Raw genomic sequence first — 16,399 nt, 5'->3', positions numbered from 1 at the left:
ATAAGCATTTCCTTTTAACAGCCAAGGTTTATTGCATATATCCCATTAGGAATAAATCCACTATTTTCTGAATACCCATTTAAGTCACCTCCAGTTATTCATTTTCCCTTCTACATCCTAATAAAAATTTCACTTTAACTAGTAATAGTGTGTGTGTCTCACACACACACATATTTATACTATATGCAATTTTAAAACAAATACATGATTACCTGTAAAAGATAATTGCTTTAATCCCCATTCCCCCAAAAAGGAGACATTTACAAAAACGTATATAGGACAGGCACAGATTTTAAAAAATGTGAGGCACCAATGCTGTTATGCAATTAATATAAAAATAAGTTAATTTACAGCATCAAGCCATCAGAATGAACACAAACCTAGAAAAAGTTAATTTTGCTTTAGATCACAGGAGTTTGCACTGTGCTTCAAAAATTTAAATCCATTGCACTTAAGAATATTTTCTAATTGATATGTCTTGTGATAATTTGATAATATGCATGCAGAATAAAGTGCAACCTACTCTTCACAGATGCAAACATAACAAATCTATACCCATTATGGCACAATAATACCATTTGGGGGGAGGGCTGCATGCAATCAAGTCCATGTCCGAAATTCTTCACTGTTTTGTTGGAAAGTGAGTAATCCAAAAACCTATGAGATGGTACTAATCAATATCTAAATAAATTAATCAAAAACAGAGATGGTCAGTGCTGACTTCTTATCATATTTTACATTGGTTAGATTTATACAAGCTGGAACTGCAAACATTCAGCTTTCCCACTATCCATTTTTACTTTAAGGATTTTATATGCTTTTTATTCCCTTCTGCTTGTTGACGACTACCAGCCCTCAGCTATTTATTCTCCTTAGGGTGGCAGCCAATCATGGACGCTGTTACTAAGGCACCCATCAGAGGTTTTGTTTAGGGCTCTAACTCTGCTCACCGACCCCCCCCCCCCGCCCGCAATGGCTGATGTGAAAGCTTGCTACACTTTCTATGAGCATGCATGCTCCCACTCATGAATCATGAAGGCTATTGTGCAGACATGGCTTGGCACAGCCAAGCTCACTCCTGCCCACTTACAGATGCATGGGATACATCTCCCTCTCTCTTTGTCCAGTACAAGTTAGCAGTGCAGTGGGCTGCACCATCTTCCTCATGTCCCCAAGATAGGTGAGCCAGCTTCAGACACTCATCCATATTCTCCCCTACCCGGCTCTTCCAGCTCCTGAGCCACTAGTCAATCTCAGATCAACTGAGTCGTAGTCCAGGTTTCATCCCTATACTCCACGGAGCTGGTATTTAATGATTCTGATTAATCATAATGAGCTGTCAACCTGTATATTTCATGAACATTAATTTAACATACAAAAACAGTGTTGAAAATTATTTCAGTGCTATTTCATGTAGTAAAATATTCTTCCAAAATTGCTGCCTTCAAAGTGCATTTTAGTTTTGTAGTTTGCTGCAAAAGAATTTAGCTCCCAAAGTAGTTTTCAGAGAAAATGCTCTTCCAAAGGAACGAGATGAAAAAAAATTTGGAAGTTTTTGTACTGGTGCTGCAATAAGCTTGTGCTTCGAAAACCAGTTCTAAAAGCAGACAGGTTCGTCAGCAGTCTGCCATGTATCGTCCTAAAAGTACAACAAGAAATTAAGTTTCAGTAAGTCACAGCATGGTGGAGAAAAATCATCAAAATATATTTTACTTATTAGATCTGTCTGTGGGATGTTTCAAGAGTTCACCAAGTTTAAAAACTTCTAGTTATGTACTCACCATAACTTCAGATGTTTGGGATCCATCTCGCCTACATTCTGACTGATGGGTTCGGAGCCGATCCCTCGGCTCCGACTCGGCACGCTTATGCCAAAGAGCGAAGTCTCTTATTGGCTGAGCTTACTATATCCCAGGATGCACCACTACCAATCCCCCAGATCTAGTTTGTCCGCATACATGCACACATGCACGCACTGCTTATATAACATCATCAGATGAAACAAGATAAAAACAGTAGAACTCAAAACCGTTCAATCTCTTCTGATCTCCAAGGCAGGGGGAAGGAGGGTGCTAGGGAATGTAGGCGAGATGGATCCCAAACATCTGAAGTTATGGTGAGTACATAACTAGAAGATGTTATGTGATCCTATCTCGCCTACATTCTGACTGATGGGACAGCGTCCCTAGCACCTGAATCCTGGGTGGCTCACCGGAAAACACTCCTGAGTACCGTGGAACCAAATGATGCTCGCCCTTTAGATACCACATCCAATTTATAGTTGGAAATGAAAGTATGCGGGTTGGACCAAGTAGCCGCAGCACAAATCTCAGAAATAGCGAGCTTGGAATGAAATGCAATAGAGGTAGCCATAGCTCTAGTAGAGTGAGCTTTGACAGATGTTGTAAGTTGCTTATTTGAATGAAATGCAATAGAGGTAGCCATAGCTCTAGTAGAGTGAGCTTTGACAGATGTTGTAAGTTGCTTATTTGAAGAGGAATAAGCCTGAGTTATGCAATCTCTAATCCATTTGGCAATAGTCGCTTTAGTGATGGTTTTACCAAGTTTATTATCTGAAAAGGACACAAACAATTGGTCTGTCTTTCGAATCTGTTGAGTCCTGTCTAGATAGAAGCGCAATTGCCTGTGAACATCCAACTTATGCAAGGTGTATTCCGCTTTGTTTGAAAATTTTGGAAAGAAAACTGGTAGTTCTAGAGATTGTTGGAGACAGAGATTAGAACAAACTTTTGGAACAAAGGATGGGTTAGGCCTAAGTGATACTCTATCCTTGTGAAAATCAAGTACGGTGGTTTGATAGATAGGGCTTGAAGTTCTGAAACTCTTCTTGCAGAGGTAATTGCAATTAAGAAGGCAGTTTTCCAAGACAGATATTTCAACTCACTTGTAGCAGCCGGTTCAAAGGGAGGAGATGTTAAGGCACTAAGTACCAAATCAAGATCCCACGGAGGCGCAGGATGAAAAACTGGGGGTCTTAAAAGCACAGCCCTTTCATGAAGGTTTTACATAATCTGCTACTCATCAAAGGTGGGTCTATGGATTCGTGAAATTTGGAGATAGCTGCTAGTTGGACCTTAATAGTAGAGACTGAAGATCCTTGATTAAACAAGGATGTTAAAAATTTCAAGACCTCTGGTATCGGGGCAGTAATAGGGTCTAAGCCTCTGAGTTGAGCCCAGATAGCAAACCTCTTCCACTTACTGTGATATAATTTCTTAGTGGTGGGTTTGTGGGCTGAAGATAAAATGTGAATAACTTCAGGGTCCAAGGTGTGATTTCTGACTAAGGTCGGAAGTGGAGGAGCCAAGCTGCTAATTTCAAAGTGTGAAGGGACTGGTGCTGTTGTCCCGACTGATGAATCAGAAGGTCCGGAGTTGGATCCAAAACCAGGGACCGCCCAGAGCACATTTCTGTAGGTAGGAACCATACCTGACGAGTCCAGTACGGAGCAATTAGAATCATTGTGGACCCCAATTGGGAAGCTTTCTGGATGACTTTGGGAAGGAGTGGAACCGGAGGCAAGCGTAAAGCAGTCCTGTTGGCCAAGGTTGGGCTAGAGCATCCGTAGCTGCTTCCCTGACGCGGAGTCAAGGAAAAGAACCTCTTGCACTTCGTGTTTTGTGGTGTTGCAAACAGGTCGCAGCACGGAATCCCCCATCTTTGAAAATCTGAGCTGCTACAGCTGCTCAGGGACCACTCGTGAGGAGAAAGAATAGTCCTGCTCAGTCTGTCTGCCAATACATTGGATTTTCCTGGAATGTGGGTTGCTACCAGGAAGCGGTTGGTAGCCACTGCCCATTCCCACACTCTCATGGCCTCTCTGCAAAGGGGGCAAGATCTGGTCCCTCCTTGTTTGTTTAGATACCAAACCACCGACATGTTGTCTGTGTGGATAGCGATAATGCCTTGAGGGAGAAAGTTGTGGAGGGCTTGTAGGGACAGAAGTACAGCCCTCATTTCCAACACATTGATATGGAGAAAGGTTTCGTTTGGAAGCCAAGAACCCTGAACTGACCTGCCCAGACAATGCCCCCCCACCCCGTCTGGGAGGCATCCGTCGTCAAGGTGGCTATCGGAGGGGGCATAACAAAAGGTCTTCCCTGATTCAGATTGGATGGCCGAAGCCACCAGCGGAGGTCCTGTTTGCACGTTTCTGTAATCAGTATGTGATGATTGAGGGGGAGATCCTGAAAGGACCATTGAGTCGATAACAGCCACTGAAGAATTCTCATGTGCAATCTTGCCAGAGGAACTAGGAGAACCGTGGCAGACATTGAACCTAAAAGTTGCAGGACCAACCTGGCTGGGGCTTTGGATCTTAGAAGCAGGGCTCGGACTTGACCTTGTAATGTTTGTATCCTTTGGTAGGAAGGAAGATTCGCATCAATTTTGAGTCTATCTCTGCTCCTATGAATCTTATGCGCTGAGAAGGCAGCAAGACAGACTTTGACCAGTTGAATGTAATTCCCAGGGAAGCACCCAGGGAGATGGTGGCTTGTAGGTTCTCTAGTAGTAGATGCCTGGTGGTGGCAGTCAGGAGCCAGTCGTCCAGATAGGGAAACACTTGGAATCCGAGACTCCTCAGGTGAGCAGTCACTACTGCCAAACACTTGGTGAACACCCGGGGGCTGTGGTGAGACCAAAGGGCAGAGCACAAAATTGGAAATGACTGTCTCCCAGGCTGAAGCGCAGATACCTCCTGGACGCCTGATGTATCGGTATGTGATAATAGGCGCCTTGAGATCTATGGAGCACATCCAAACATCTTTCTCCAACAATGGAAGAATGGATTGTAAGGTGACCATCCGCAATTTGGACTTCATGACGGACTGGTTTAATTTGCTGACATCCAATATGTGTCTCAGGTCCCCTGTCTTTTGGCACTAAAAGAACCTTGAGTAGTTTCGGATCCGATCTGGTCTTTGGGGACTGGTTGGATGACTCCTTTTTCCAGCAGCTTTGAAGCTTCTACGGCTGCAATTTCCCTTTGACTGGGTGGTGGGTCTGGGATTTTTTGGACGGTGGGGGTGAGTGTGTGAAGGGAATGGTGTAACCTCCGCACCCATCTGTCCTGAGTAATAGACTCCCAGGCTTTTAGGTGCTTGGCAACGGCACCCGACTGGCTCGAGCAGCACAGCCGGGCAATCCCTCATGAAGTGTGGGAGGCTGAAGAGCCACGAAAGGACTCGCGGTCTCCATTGTTGCGGCCTCTGCTGGACGGCGCCTCCCAGAATAATTTCCCCTCTGCCTCTGGAAGGGAATCTTCCTGCTGTTGGGGAAAGAATTTCTGTGATTTATGGAACCACATCTTCCCTCCTCTTTAGCCTTGGGATAAGGCCGAAAGGGAGTGGAATAACGTGCTCCTACGGCAGATAAAGTCTTTCCCTCCTGCTCACAGCGGGTAAGAGTGTCTTTACCTTGGGTCCAAACAAAGAGGACCCATCAAAGGGAGCGTCGGCAAAGGAAGACTTGAAGGCCTCCAAATGACACAACGGAGCCAGGCTTGTCTCCGAGAGCCACGCCTGTGCCTGCCGCTTGCCCGCCTTGCCGCATATGAAATGAGCCTCATGGACGAGTTTGAAATCGAGGTAAGGATAGCCAACTGAGAGCTAACCGACTGGGCTAGCTGCTCAGGTAGGTTACCTGAGAGGGAGTCTGAGAGCTCCTTGACCAGATCCCTCTGTAGTCTGGTGAAATGTGCCAAGTAATTCAGGGACCTCAGAGTAAAGGCCGCTGAAGTCAGGCCCTGTGCACCAGCCCATGCTCCTAGACTCCTTATTAGGAGAATGGACGGACGTTGAAGCCTCTGCCACGTCCTGCTGGGTAGCAGATGCCACCACCATGGCATCTACAGCCACGCTTGGCCAAGAACTCCTTCTCGGGTGGGGCAGACAAAAATTTGTTAGGGCGAGAAGGCACTGGTTCCACAGTATCTGGGTGTTCCCACGCCCTCCGACAAACCAAATCCAGGAGCTCGTCGGGCGGAGACACCCTGGAGGTGGAGGGCTGAGCCAAGGCCTTGAGAAACACTGACTCATCAACGGAGGGGGTTTGGAATTCCAGTCACTGCTGTTTAAGGATTTCTAGAATGTCTGCAAATGAGACATCATCCGAGGACGACTTTGGGGACCCCTCCGCATCATCAAGATCAGTGTCCGATGTAAGAGACTCATCGGGGGAGTCCACGTGCTTCCTCTTGCACGATCTCTTCCTTGGGGGCTCTTCCGAAGACAACTCCGAGAACCCTCAGGAGGAGGGGAACCCCAGTGGGGTAACCTCAGGCCCCGGGCTCCGCTGCCTAGAGACAGGGAACTGCCAAAGACCCAGTCTCCATGCCCAGGGAAGGTGCCGTAAAGCCGAGAGATGGACAGAAGACTTGGCCAAGGCACTCCTCATAGCTCTGAAAGCCGGACCCCAGAATCCTGGGAGTGTCCGGTCCCCGAGCCAATGATAGCAGACGGAAGTCCCGCGGCACCGAGAGGGAGGCTCGGAACCGACAGCATAGGTCCCAAACGTCACCCCGGTCCGCCGAAGAATTCAAGGCTAAACTCGGACCAAGGCGGGTTGGAGTAAGGGTCGGAGCCGACCCTAGATCTCCACTGGCTCCATCAGCACCTGCTCCGACGGAGCCAAGCGGTCGGAGGAGGAATGGCAATGGAGTGGGCTATCGGCCCAAGCCAATGGGTTGGAGCCAAACAAATTTTGAAAGACTGGGGACTGGAACAGTCTTTGGAGCACCCTGTCTATGCCCGGATCTGACCTCCTCGATGGCCTGGGGGAGACCGAACGGGTTCGTGTAGGTCTCTCCAACGGCTCCAAGGGACTAGGGGACCGAGGCGACTCGATAACTATCGGCGCCGATGGAGAGCACAAGTCAATTTCCATCGGTGCCAAAGAGGACTTCGGCGGCGAGGGGGGAGTGTCTGGGCGGGCAAACTTCATCGGCTCCGAGATCAGTGGAGCCGATGAAGGTGACCGCCTCGATGCCCCAGTCGCCAGCTCTGAACCCAGAGGAGTCGAGACTGGAGGCATCGAGGCAGACCGTTCGGCCCAAGTCCGTGGAGCCGAAGGAGAAGCCTGCCTATGTCTTTTGGCGGTCGGGTCCGACGGACTGGTCGGAGCCGGCCTTTCTTTTAGCAGGAGAAGGAGAGGACGCTAATGCTTCTTCAAAAGAGGGTTTTATAAGGCCTTTCAAAATAAGTTTATTTTTCCTCTCTTGGAGGACCCTCGAGGAAAACGCGTGACACACGCTGCAGGACTCCTGCAAATGTTTAGCGCCCAAACAATAAACACAGAGAGAGTGGTCATCTGTGATAGACATTTTAAAGTTGCACTTAGTGCACTTCTTAAAGCCCGAAAGCCTAGAAGTCTGAGACATAACAGCAACAAATTCAGTAACACAGAAAAACACACTGTTTTTTTTTTTTTTTTTTTTTAAATTGACTGCACTACAATGATTAGCTCACGGTTGCCACTACAGAAATAACTAAAGGGGATCCTAGAACCCCTAAGGATTTGAAATTAAATTTACTGACAGGGAAAGGCCCTTCAGTTCAAAGGGGGGCCTCTAGTCAGAACAAACACACAATCACACACAAATTTTCCACAAAAATACCCAATCACACACAAAAAGTACGGTATAGCCGTTAAAACAGCTTTTTGTTATAGAAATAGAAATTTCCTGACAGAAAAAGTTAGTGAAAAACACTACTTAGCTCAGCCAGCTCGAGACCACGTCTTTGCTAGTTAGCGGCAAACGAGATCTGGGGGATTGGTAGTGGTGCATCCTGGGATATAGTAAGCTCAGCCAATAAGAGACTTCGCTCTTTGGCATAAGTCGGAGCCGAGGGATCGGCTCCGAACCCATCAGTCAGAATGTAGGCGAGATAGGATCACATAACATCAAATGTTTCTGGCTTATTCTATAAATATTACCATGTATAGCTGCCATTCATATATTGCAAAAAACACTTTAAGCTAAGATCTCCTTCTGAGTGAACTGATACGTTAATAACACAGATGTACAAGGACAATAGCACTACATTTCTGATGGTCAACAGCAATACAACAACTGTGTATTCCAGTTCAAAGGTCAGTTTCACTTATCAAGCATGACATCAAATGCTTAAAATTACTTCTCTCAGATAGAAAATGTTTTCATGAATTCCTCCCATTACCACATCTAGCTCACCAGCCTACATAGAAACTCAATGTGAAAGCTAGTGAGGAGTGTTTGGTCCATACAGTACAACTACTTATATACTGAATAAACTGCAGATACAACTTGACCTATGCCTCACCAAAAGAAATGTCTTGAGATTGCTCCATGCCCTCTCAAATTAATTTACTGCTTTTTTTTACCCTTATACATCTTCATAGAGGTTATTTAAATCATCCCTGACCCTTTCTGTGAACAAGTATTTCCTTGTGCTACCCGATCCAGGTCTTCCATCATCTAACTTTTAAATTGCGTTTTTTTGTTCTCCTGTATTTCACACACCCACTTGAACTCTATGTTTCTATTAAGCTCTCCATGCCTTCGTTCTTCCAAAATACGTATTTATGGTGTCCTAGTTCCTCCACATCCTACTTCCAGTACAGATCTGACTCTACTTTTGTTATCTCAACTGCCTGAAGCCTTTCTTTGTCCTTAGTCCTGTAACATTTTCAGAAATGCACACAGCAGTCCAGAATAGAGTCTTACAGTCTGCCTGTATAAAGGGATGACAAATTCCCTATTGGTGATGCCACTTTCCAAGCATCACAGCATTCTAGCATCCTTTTTTTCTACTCTGTTACACTGCCTACCACTGTCCCTTTTGGATATTAGTTGTTGCTAGTCCTTCCCTTCCCACAATATACTATATTTGGGCACGTGATCTATTTCTATCCATTCTATATCAACTTTTGTACCAACTTTTTAAAAAGTTTGTATGTTCAACAAAAATGCACATTTTCTTTCCAGCCTTACAACATCACCTTATGAATACACTTAAAAGGATTGTTCTTAGTACTCACCACTGAAACTCCACTCATCAGAACCCCTTCATCAGCACAGACACCATTTACCACAAACTACCGGGTACTGATGTTTGGTTACTGATTTGCTTATATTAAGACCTAGGACTCATTTCACATCTTTCTAATTTGCTCACTAGCCTACAAGCCATTTTTTGTCAAACATCCAACTAAAGTCTGACTAGGCCATAGCCATACCCCTTTTGAAGGAGAACAATGGGGTGCAGTATTAAAATTCTCAACTTCTTATTGCCATTCATCCGCATTGTTTCACCCCTGAACCAAAAACAGCAAACTGAGCACCTATCAGCAGTAATTTCTACAGTTTTTCTTACCTTCTCTCTTTTAGGAGTGTACAGTAAAGATTTCCTTCACAAAAAGGAAGTCTCATGAGCTGGAAAAGAAGCAGTTTGTCTGCTAAAAGCTGAGGTCAGGAGAGTGATTAAAACTAGATAGTTTGTTTCAATGCTGTATCTAAACCACGCACACAAAGTGACATCAGACAGGCTACGATTCCTAACTCCTCCTAAAATACACCCACTGACATCACATAGATGTGGAAGAAAGGCAATAAGAAGTTGAGAATTTTAGTACTGCCCCCATTGTTCTCTTTCACAAGGGGTATGGATGTGGCCTACTTGTTTGTAAACGTTTGTAACCTGGGAACAGTCGCACACTTCATTGTTGGTTGTGACATACTAATGGCAGGAGGACTATATACTGAAAGGCATAATAATGTGGAAAGACTGTTGCACTGGGGATTGTGTAAACATTAAGATAGTGAAGACAGATGCAAGAAAAACGGATATAGTGGTTAATGAAAGAAGACAAAAGTAGCATTAATTATTGAAATCACTACAACCAGTGACTACAGTGTCTTGCGTACAGAGAGAGACAAAGTCATAAAATATCAGGATTTGCAGGCAGAAATGAGAGCAATGTGGAAGAAAGATACCCAGACAGTTCCAATAGTAGTAGGAGCAACGGGTCTTATAAAAAAGTATCTACAATCATATTTTGATACATTACCAATACATGTAACTCCATATGAATTGCAAAAGGAGCCATTACTGGGTACATTACAGGTACTGCGAAGAGCACTTCTGGCTGACAACAAAGATTGAAACAATATTAAATTCATGAACTTTAAAAAGAAGTTATGCACTCACCATAACGTTCCATGTTTGTTGTCCTTGATCTCGCCTTCCTTCTTGCTGTTTGGGTTCGGAGCCGATCCTCGGCTCTGACTCGGCCGTATACTACAGCTCAAGAGCTTTGACTGGCTTGAGGCTAGCCCCTATCCCAGCATGCCTAGCAGTAGTTACCCAGATCTTGTTTGTGATAACCCAATACTAGACCATAGAAACAGACAAGAGATATACTCTACTTTACATATCAGATGACACCTATATATAAAGGTGTAACCCCTCCACAAGAGTAACAGGAGTAGACTGAGACTAACCATAAGGTATGGTATAAAGGAAACCCAGCCAGTATAACCAATAAAACAAGGGATTCCTCTCGATCTTCCAGGAAGGGGGAAGGAGGGTGGGACGCAAGAAGGAAGGAGAGATCAAGAACAATAAACATGGAACGTTATGGTGAGTACATAAAGTCTTTATGTTATGTTGTCCATATCTCGCCTTCATTCTTGCTGTTTGGGACAGCATCCCCAGTACCTGATTCCTGGGTTGCTCACTGAAAAAAAACTCTTCAGGACCGTGGAACCACAGGATGCCCTGTTCCGGGAAGTCACATCTACTTTGTAATGAGTGATAAAGGTATGAGGATTAACCCATGTAGCTGCTGCACAGATCTAATCCAAAGGCAGTCTGGCTTGAAAGGCAACAGAGGTAGCCAAGGCCCTTGTTGAGTGCCCTTTAATTTTTCCTGGATGTTTTTATTTACGCAACTCATAGACATGTTTTACAGTGGGGCGGCCACGGTGGTGCAGTGGTTAGCATTGCCGCCTCACAGCAAGAGGTTCTCCGGTTCGATCCTCGGCTGGGGTGCCTTCTGTGCGGAGTCTGCATGTCCTCCCTGTGGTCGCGTTGGTTTCCTCCGGGTATTCCGGTTTCCTCCCACATCCCAAAGACATGCTGTAGGTGGATTGGACACTCTAAATTGGCCCTAGGCATGAGTGTGTGCATGTGTGTGCCTTCTGTGGAAGGTTGGGCTGGCAACTCAACACTGTAAAACACCACTGCCAATCATGAGCGGACAGGTGATCTGCTGTGACGACCCCTAACTGGGAAAAAGCCGAAAGAAGAAGAAGTAGACATGTTTTATAGTGTCTGAAAGCCACTTTGATAAAGTTACCTTTGAGACTGCACAACCTTTTTTATTGTCCATAAAGGATATGAACAATTGGTTAGATTTTCTAAAGTCCTTGGTCCTGTGTAAATGGAAATATAACTGTCTATGAACGTCCAATTGATGAAGCTTATACTATGCCTTGTTGCCATGATTGGGGAAGAACACAGGAAGCTCTACTGACTGATTCAAACTGCAGTCAGAACACACCTTGGGTAAGGAGGAGGGGTTGGTTCAGAGAGAAACCCGATCTTTATGGAAAATCAAGTACGGGGGACGAATAGATAAGGCCTGCAATTCTGAAACCCTTCTAGCTGAGGTAACTGCATCCAAGAAAAGGGTCTTCCAAGTCAGAAATTTGAGCAGACAAGAAGCAGACGGTTCAAAGGGAGAACGAATCAGAGCATCTAAAACTAAATTTAGATCCCGGGGGGGGTTCTCTTATTGGAGGTCTTGGTAGTACCTCTTAGTAATGCCTTGCATAACCTATGGGACATGATACTGGGACACATTTCTCCCATATGGAAATTAGAAATGGCAGCTAACTGAACTCAGATAGTAGCTGCAGCTGCTCCTCAAGTCAAAAGTTTCAGCAAGAAATTCAAGAATCTTTGAAATGGGAGCAGTAAAGCGATCAACCTGATTTTTGCCTGCCCAACAAGAGACCCTCTTCCATTTACTAGCATAAAGTCTCCAAGTAGTGGGCTTATGGGAGGAAATCAAAATGTGTTGAAATGCTGGAGAAACATCGGGAAGCCTGGCTAAGACCGGAAGTGGAGAAACCAGGCTGTGAGCTTCAGAGTTTGAATGGAAGGATGGAGAGCCCCTGACTGATGCCTGAATAGATCTGTTACTGGGTCCAAGATCCAAGGCTCCCCTTGCATGTGAGGCCAAAGGAATGGGAACCATATCTGATTAGGCTAGTAAGAGGCAATGAGGATTAACTTGCAACCCAACGACTGTGCTTTCTGAAGAACCTTGGGGATCAGGGGAAAAGATAGAATGGCGTAAAGCAGTCCCAGGGGTCAATTGTGAACAACTGCATACCTGGGTGACTGTCCCAGTGGTGGGATTAGGGCAAAGTAGCTGCTGCATTTGTTGCTGAGGGGAGAGGCAAACAAATTGCAGCATGGCTGGCCTCATTTGCGAAAAATCAAGTCCGCAACTTCCTGCTTCAGGGACCACTCGTGGGGCATGAGGATAGCCCAGCTGAGCTTGTCCGCTATCACGCTGGATTTTTCCTGGGATGTGCGTTGCAACCAGAAAGCGTGGGGAAGACATCGCCCATTGCCAAACTCGTAGAGCCTCTCGACACAAGGGATAAGACCTGATTCCACCCTGTTTGTTGATGTACCATACTGCTGGCATATTGTCCATCTGAATTGCTATAGTCCTTGTAGGTAGAGAGTCCTGAAGTGCTTGCAACGCCAGGAACACTGCTCTCATCTCCAGGACATTGATGTGCAAGTGGTACTCGTGTTCCTGCCAAATCCCTTGAACAGTCTGTCCCAGATAATGCCCCCCCCCCAATCTGGGAAGTGTCCGTGGTCACTGTGGCTACAGGTTTAGGGGGTAGAAACGGCCTGCCTATTGTCGCCATAGGGGAGTGAAGCCACCACTCCAGATCCCTTTTGCAGGATTCCGTGATCAGAATCTGATGTGACATGGGTAAATCCTGGAATGACCACTGTGCAAATAGAAGCCACTGTACAATTTTCATGTGGAAGTGAGCCATAGGGACCAGAGTGATTGCCGCCGCCATAGAACCCAGGATCTTGAGAACAAATCTTGTTTGAATTCTCTTTTGTGTGAACAGCATGACAACTTGGTGACGGATCATCTTTCTTGAGGCAGCTTTGCTATCATGGCCCTTGTGTTGAAATCTGCCCCTATAAAAGTAATATATTGACATGGCAACAAGGCAGATTTTTCATAGTTTATGGTGATCCCAAGCTGAGAACAAGAGCGAATTGTGGATTTCCTTGCCCTGATTAGTTGATGCTCGGTGGTGGCAGTAAGGAGCCAGTCGTCTAGATATGGAAACACTTGGAATCCTTGACGCCTCTGGTGAGCCGCTACTGCCATGCATTTGGTGAACACCCTGGGGGCTGTGGTGAGATCAAAGGGCAGAGCTCTGAATTGATAGTGACTGGCTCCTAGCCAGAAGTGTGATATCTCCTTGACCGTCTGTCCATTTTTATGTAGTAGTACGCATCCTGGAGATCGATAGAGCACTTCCAATTGCCTGTCCCAGAAAGGGAAGAATGGACTGCAGTGTTACCATCCGGAACTTTGTTTTCTTGACTGACTTATTCAGCCTGCTGAGATCCAAAATGGGTCTCCAGTCCCCTGTTTTCTTTGGAACTAAAAAGAACCTCGAGTAAGTTCCGGATCCGATTTGGTCTGCGGGAACTTCCTGGATGACTCTTTTTCTTAGCAACCTTTGAACCTCTAGGTTTGCTTGATCCCAAAGACTGGGTGGAACATCTGGAATACAGTGTTGCCTTTTTGAAAGGGGAAGTTGGGAGAAGGGGATATTGTAACCTCCGGATATTATCGAGAGTAGCCATGTATCTTCTGTGATTGTCTGCCAGGCTTTTGGATACAAGGATAATCTCCGCCTGACTGTCTCCAGAGTCGGACATCCGGGCCTCCCTTCAGGAGCGCTGGAAGGGCCTACCAGCGAAGGTATCTCTGTTGCCTTGATTCTGCGGTCCCCCTCCCTGCCGTGAGGTCAGCATCTTCCGTTATTTCCCCCTCTGCCCCTGGGGGAAAAACATCCACATGTGTCAGGCGAAGCTCCCTGGGATTTCTGGAACCACATTTTCCCAGCCTTTAGGATAGGGCCTAGATGGTGCAGAAAAACGTACTCCCACAGCAGAGAGAGTTTTGTCATCCTGTTCACACCTGTGAAGAGTCTCTTTTACCTGAGGCCCGAACAAGGATGAGCTGTCAAAGGGGGCACTGGTAAAGGAAGACTTGAAGGGCTCTGCAAAATGACAAAGGCACATCCAGGAGTGTCTGCGTAAGGCTACCCCCCTGTGCCTGCTGCCCTGCTCGCCCCATCGGCCGCGTAAGAAATCAGCCGCATGGAGGAGTTAACCACTGAAGTCAAGGTCGCAAGCTGAAAAGCCGCCTTGTTCGAGGATGCCGCAGCTGTAGGATCCTGTAAGGTATCTCTTAACTCTTTGAGGAGATCCCTTTGAAGCCTTGTAAAGTGGGACAAATAGTTCAGCGACCTGAGTGTAAATGTCCGCTTCCCATATCTGTCCATCGTATGAGACTCTTTATTAGGCGGATGGACAGATGAAGTTTCCTTCTTGGTGGCTGCTGCCACCACCATAGGATCAAAGGGAACACCTTTAGATAAGAAAAGCCTGTCTTCAGGGGCTGTAATGATTTTATTGGGCCTCTGCGGAACTGGTTGCATTGTGTCTGGAGAGCTCTAAGCCTTCCGACTCACTACGTGCAATAGTGGGTCGAAAGGTGGAGATACCCAAAAGGTGGAGGGTTGGGAACCAAATGCATCCAGGTACACTGACTCATCTTCAGAAGGGGCAAGGGACTTCCAGTCACCCCTCTAAGGATTTCTAAGATGTCTGAAAAAAAGACCTCTTCAGAGGGGGACTGTGGGGACCCTTCTGAGTCATCCAAGTCTGTGCCTGATGTCAAGGGAGTCCACATGCTTCCTCTTGCAAGTCCTCTTCCGAGGGAACTCCTCCGAGGGATGCTCAGGGGAGGTTTCGGAAGAGGTGGGATCACCCAATGGGGCATCCTGGAGCATGGGTTCCCTACGCTTGGGGCAGAGGGGAGGTTCAGAGGCGGACACCGGCACTGATGGCAAAGGAGCCAATGGAGCCAAGGGTGGAGCTGTCTCAGCAGACAGCATGCTCCTCATCACCTTGAAGGCATTGCGGTCCCAACCTGAAAGAATCTCTGGCTCCGAAGAAGCAGGAGACTTCCTCTGAACCGAGGGCGATGGCTCTGAGACCGATGTAGGAGCCGAGCTGACCTGCGCCGAAGCTCCGAGAGGGAGAGTAGGGTTGGACAAGGGTCTGATGCTGCTCCCCCCTTGGAGCTGACGAGGGAGCGTCAGCTCCCAGATCCCTAGACAGAAGGGGGTATCAAGGAGATTGGAGTGGTAGTTGGAACCGAAAGACCGGGAGGAGGTTACTGGAACTGACAGTTCCACTACTACGACTTCCATATACTCCGTCTCCGAACTCAGAGGAGTTGGAGGAGGAATTGAGACAGGTGTTGTTTGGGCTGTCGGCACCATTTCCGTCTGGGATGGGCCCAAAAGTATTTTGGCTAATGCTGGTGTCCTAAGAAGCCTCTTTATCACCTTCTCCACATCATCATCCGAGAGGCTCCTGGATGACTGAGAGGAATGGGTTGAAGACCGGTGACTGCCCACCACAGATTTTAATAATTGAGACTGTGGAGCAGACCACACCGGTTCCAAGGCAGGAGACCTGGAACGCTTGTGGGACCTTACTGGCTCCGAAAACACAGATGGAGCCGTAGGTGAAAGTGTCTTGTCAGAATCGAAAGTCGGGTCCAACTTAGCTTGTGGCTTGCCCTTCTCTTCAGACAGGTCTGAACTTGGAACAGAAGAGGATGAAGGCTTGACTCTGTCCGATTTTTTTTGCTGGCTGAGTCCCCTACATAGCAGCATCAAAGGAGCTCTTCAGTAAACCTCTCAAGATTAATTTGTTTCTTCTCTCCTGCAGGACTCGTGAACTAAAAGCATGGCAGATAGAGCATGAATCCTGCAGGTGAACAGGTCCTAAACAATATACGCAACTCGTGTGCCCATCTGTTAAGGGACATCTTTTGGCAGCACGAATCGCACTTTTTGAAACCTGAAGGTTTCAAATCCTTGGCAGTATCTTTGGACATAATACAGAACAGCACTATGTGTAAGGCTATAAACTACTGATAAGATAGCTATCCAATAACAGACAAAAATATCTTTTTTTTTTTTTGTTAACAGACAGGAAAGCAGAGAAGGGGGGAGAGCCTCTAACTTAAACGGCAAACTCCC

General features: G+C 46.4%; 1 protein-coding gene across 2 annotated transcripts in view; it reads right to left on the bottom strand.

Moving 5' to 3' along the window:
- Positions 1-866: 866 nt before the first annotated feature.
- Positions 867-16,399, bottom strand: part of FCHO2 (FCH and mu domain containing endocytic adaptor 2) — a 4,043,518-nt gene continuing 4,027,985 nt past the window's right edge. For both annotated transcript variants that reach the window (XM_044063938.1, XM_044063939.1), the window contains one exon: positions 867-1,639. In XM_044063938.1, the coding sequence (XP_043919873.1) occupies positions 1,617-1,639 (23 nt within the window). In that variant the 3' untranslated portion in view covers positions 867-1,616. The remainder of the gene's footprint in view (positions 1,640-16,399) is intronic.

This window comes from Protopterus annectens, chromosome 2.part2 (genome assembly GCF_019279795.1).
Source record: "Protopterus annectens isolate FY-2018-M chromosome 2.part2, PAN1.0, whole genome shotgun sequence".
NCBI lineage: Eukaryota > Metazoa > Chordata > Ceratodontiformes > Protopteridae > Protopterus > Protopterus annectens.
The sequence above is the reverse complement of the archived record's forward strand: the minus strand, read 5'-3'. Positions and strand labels throughout refer to the sequence as shown.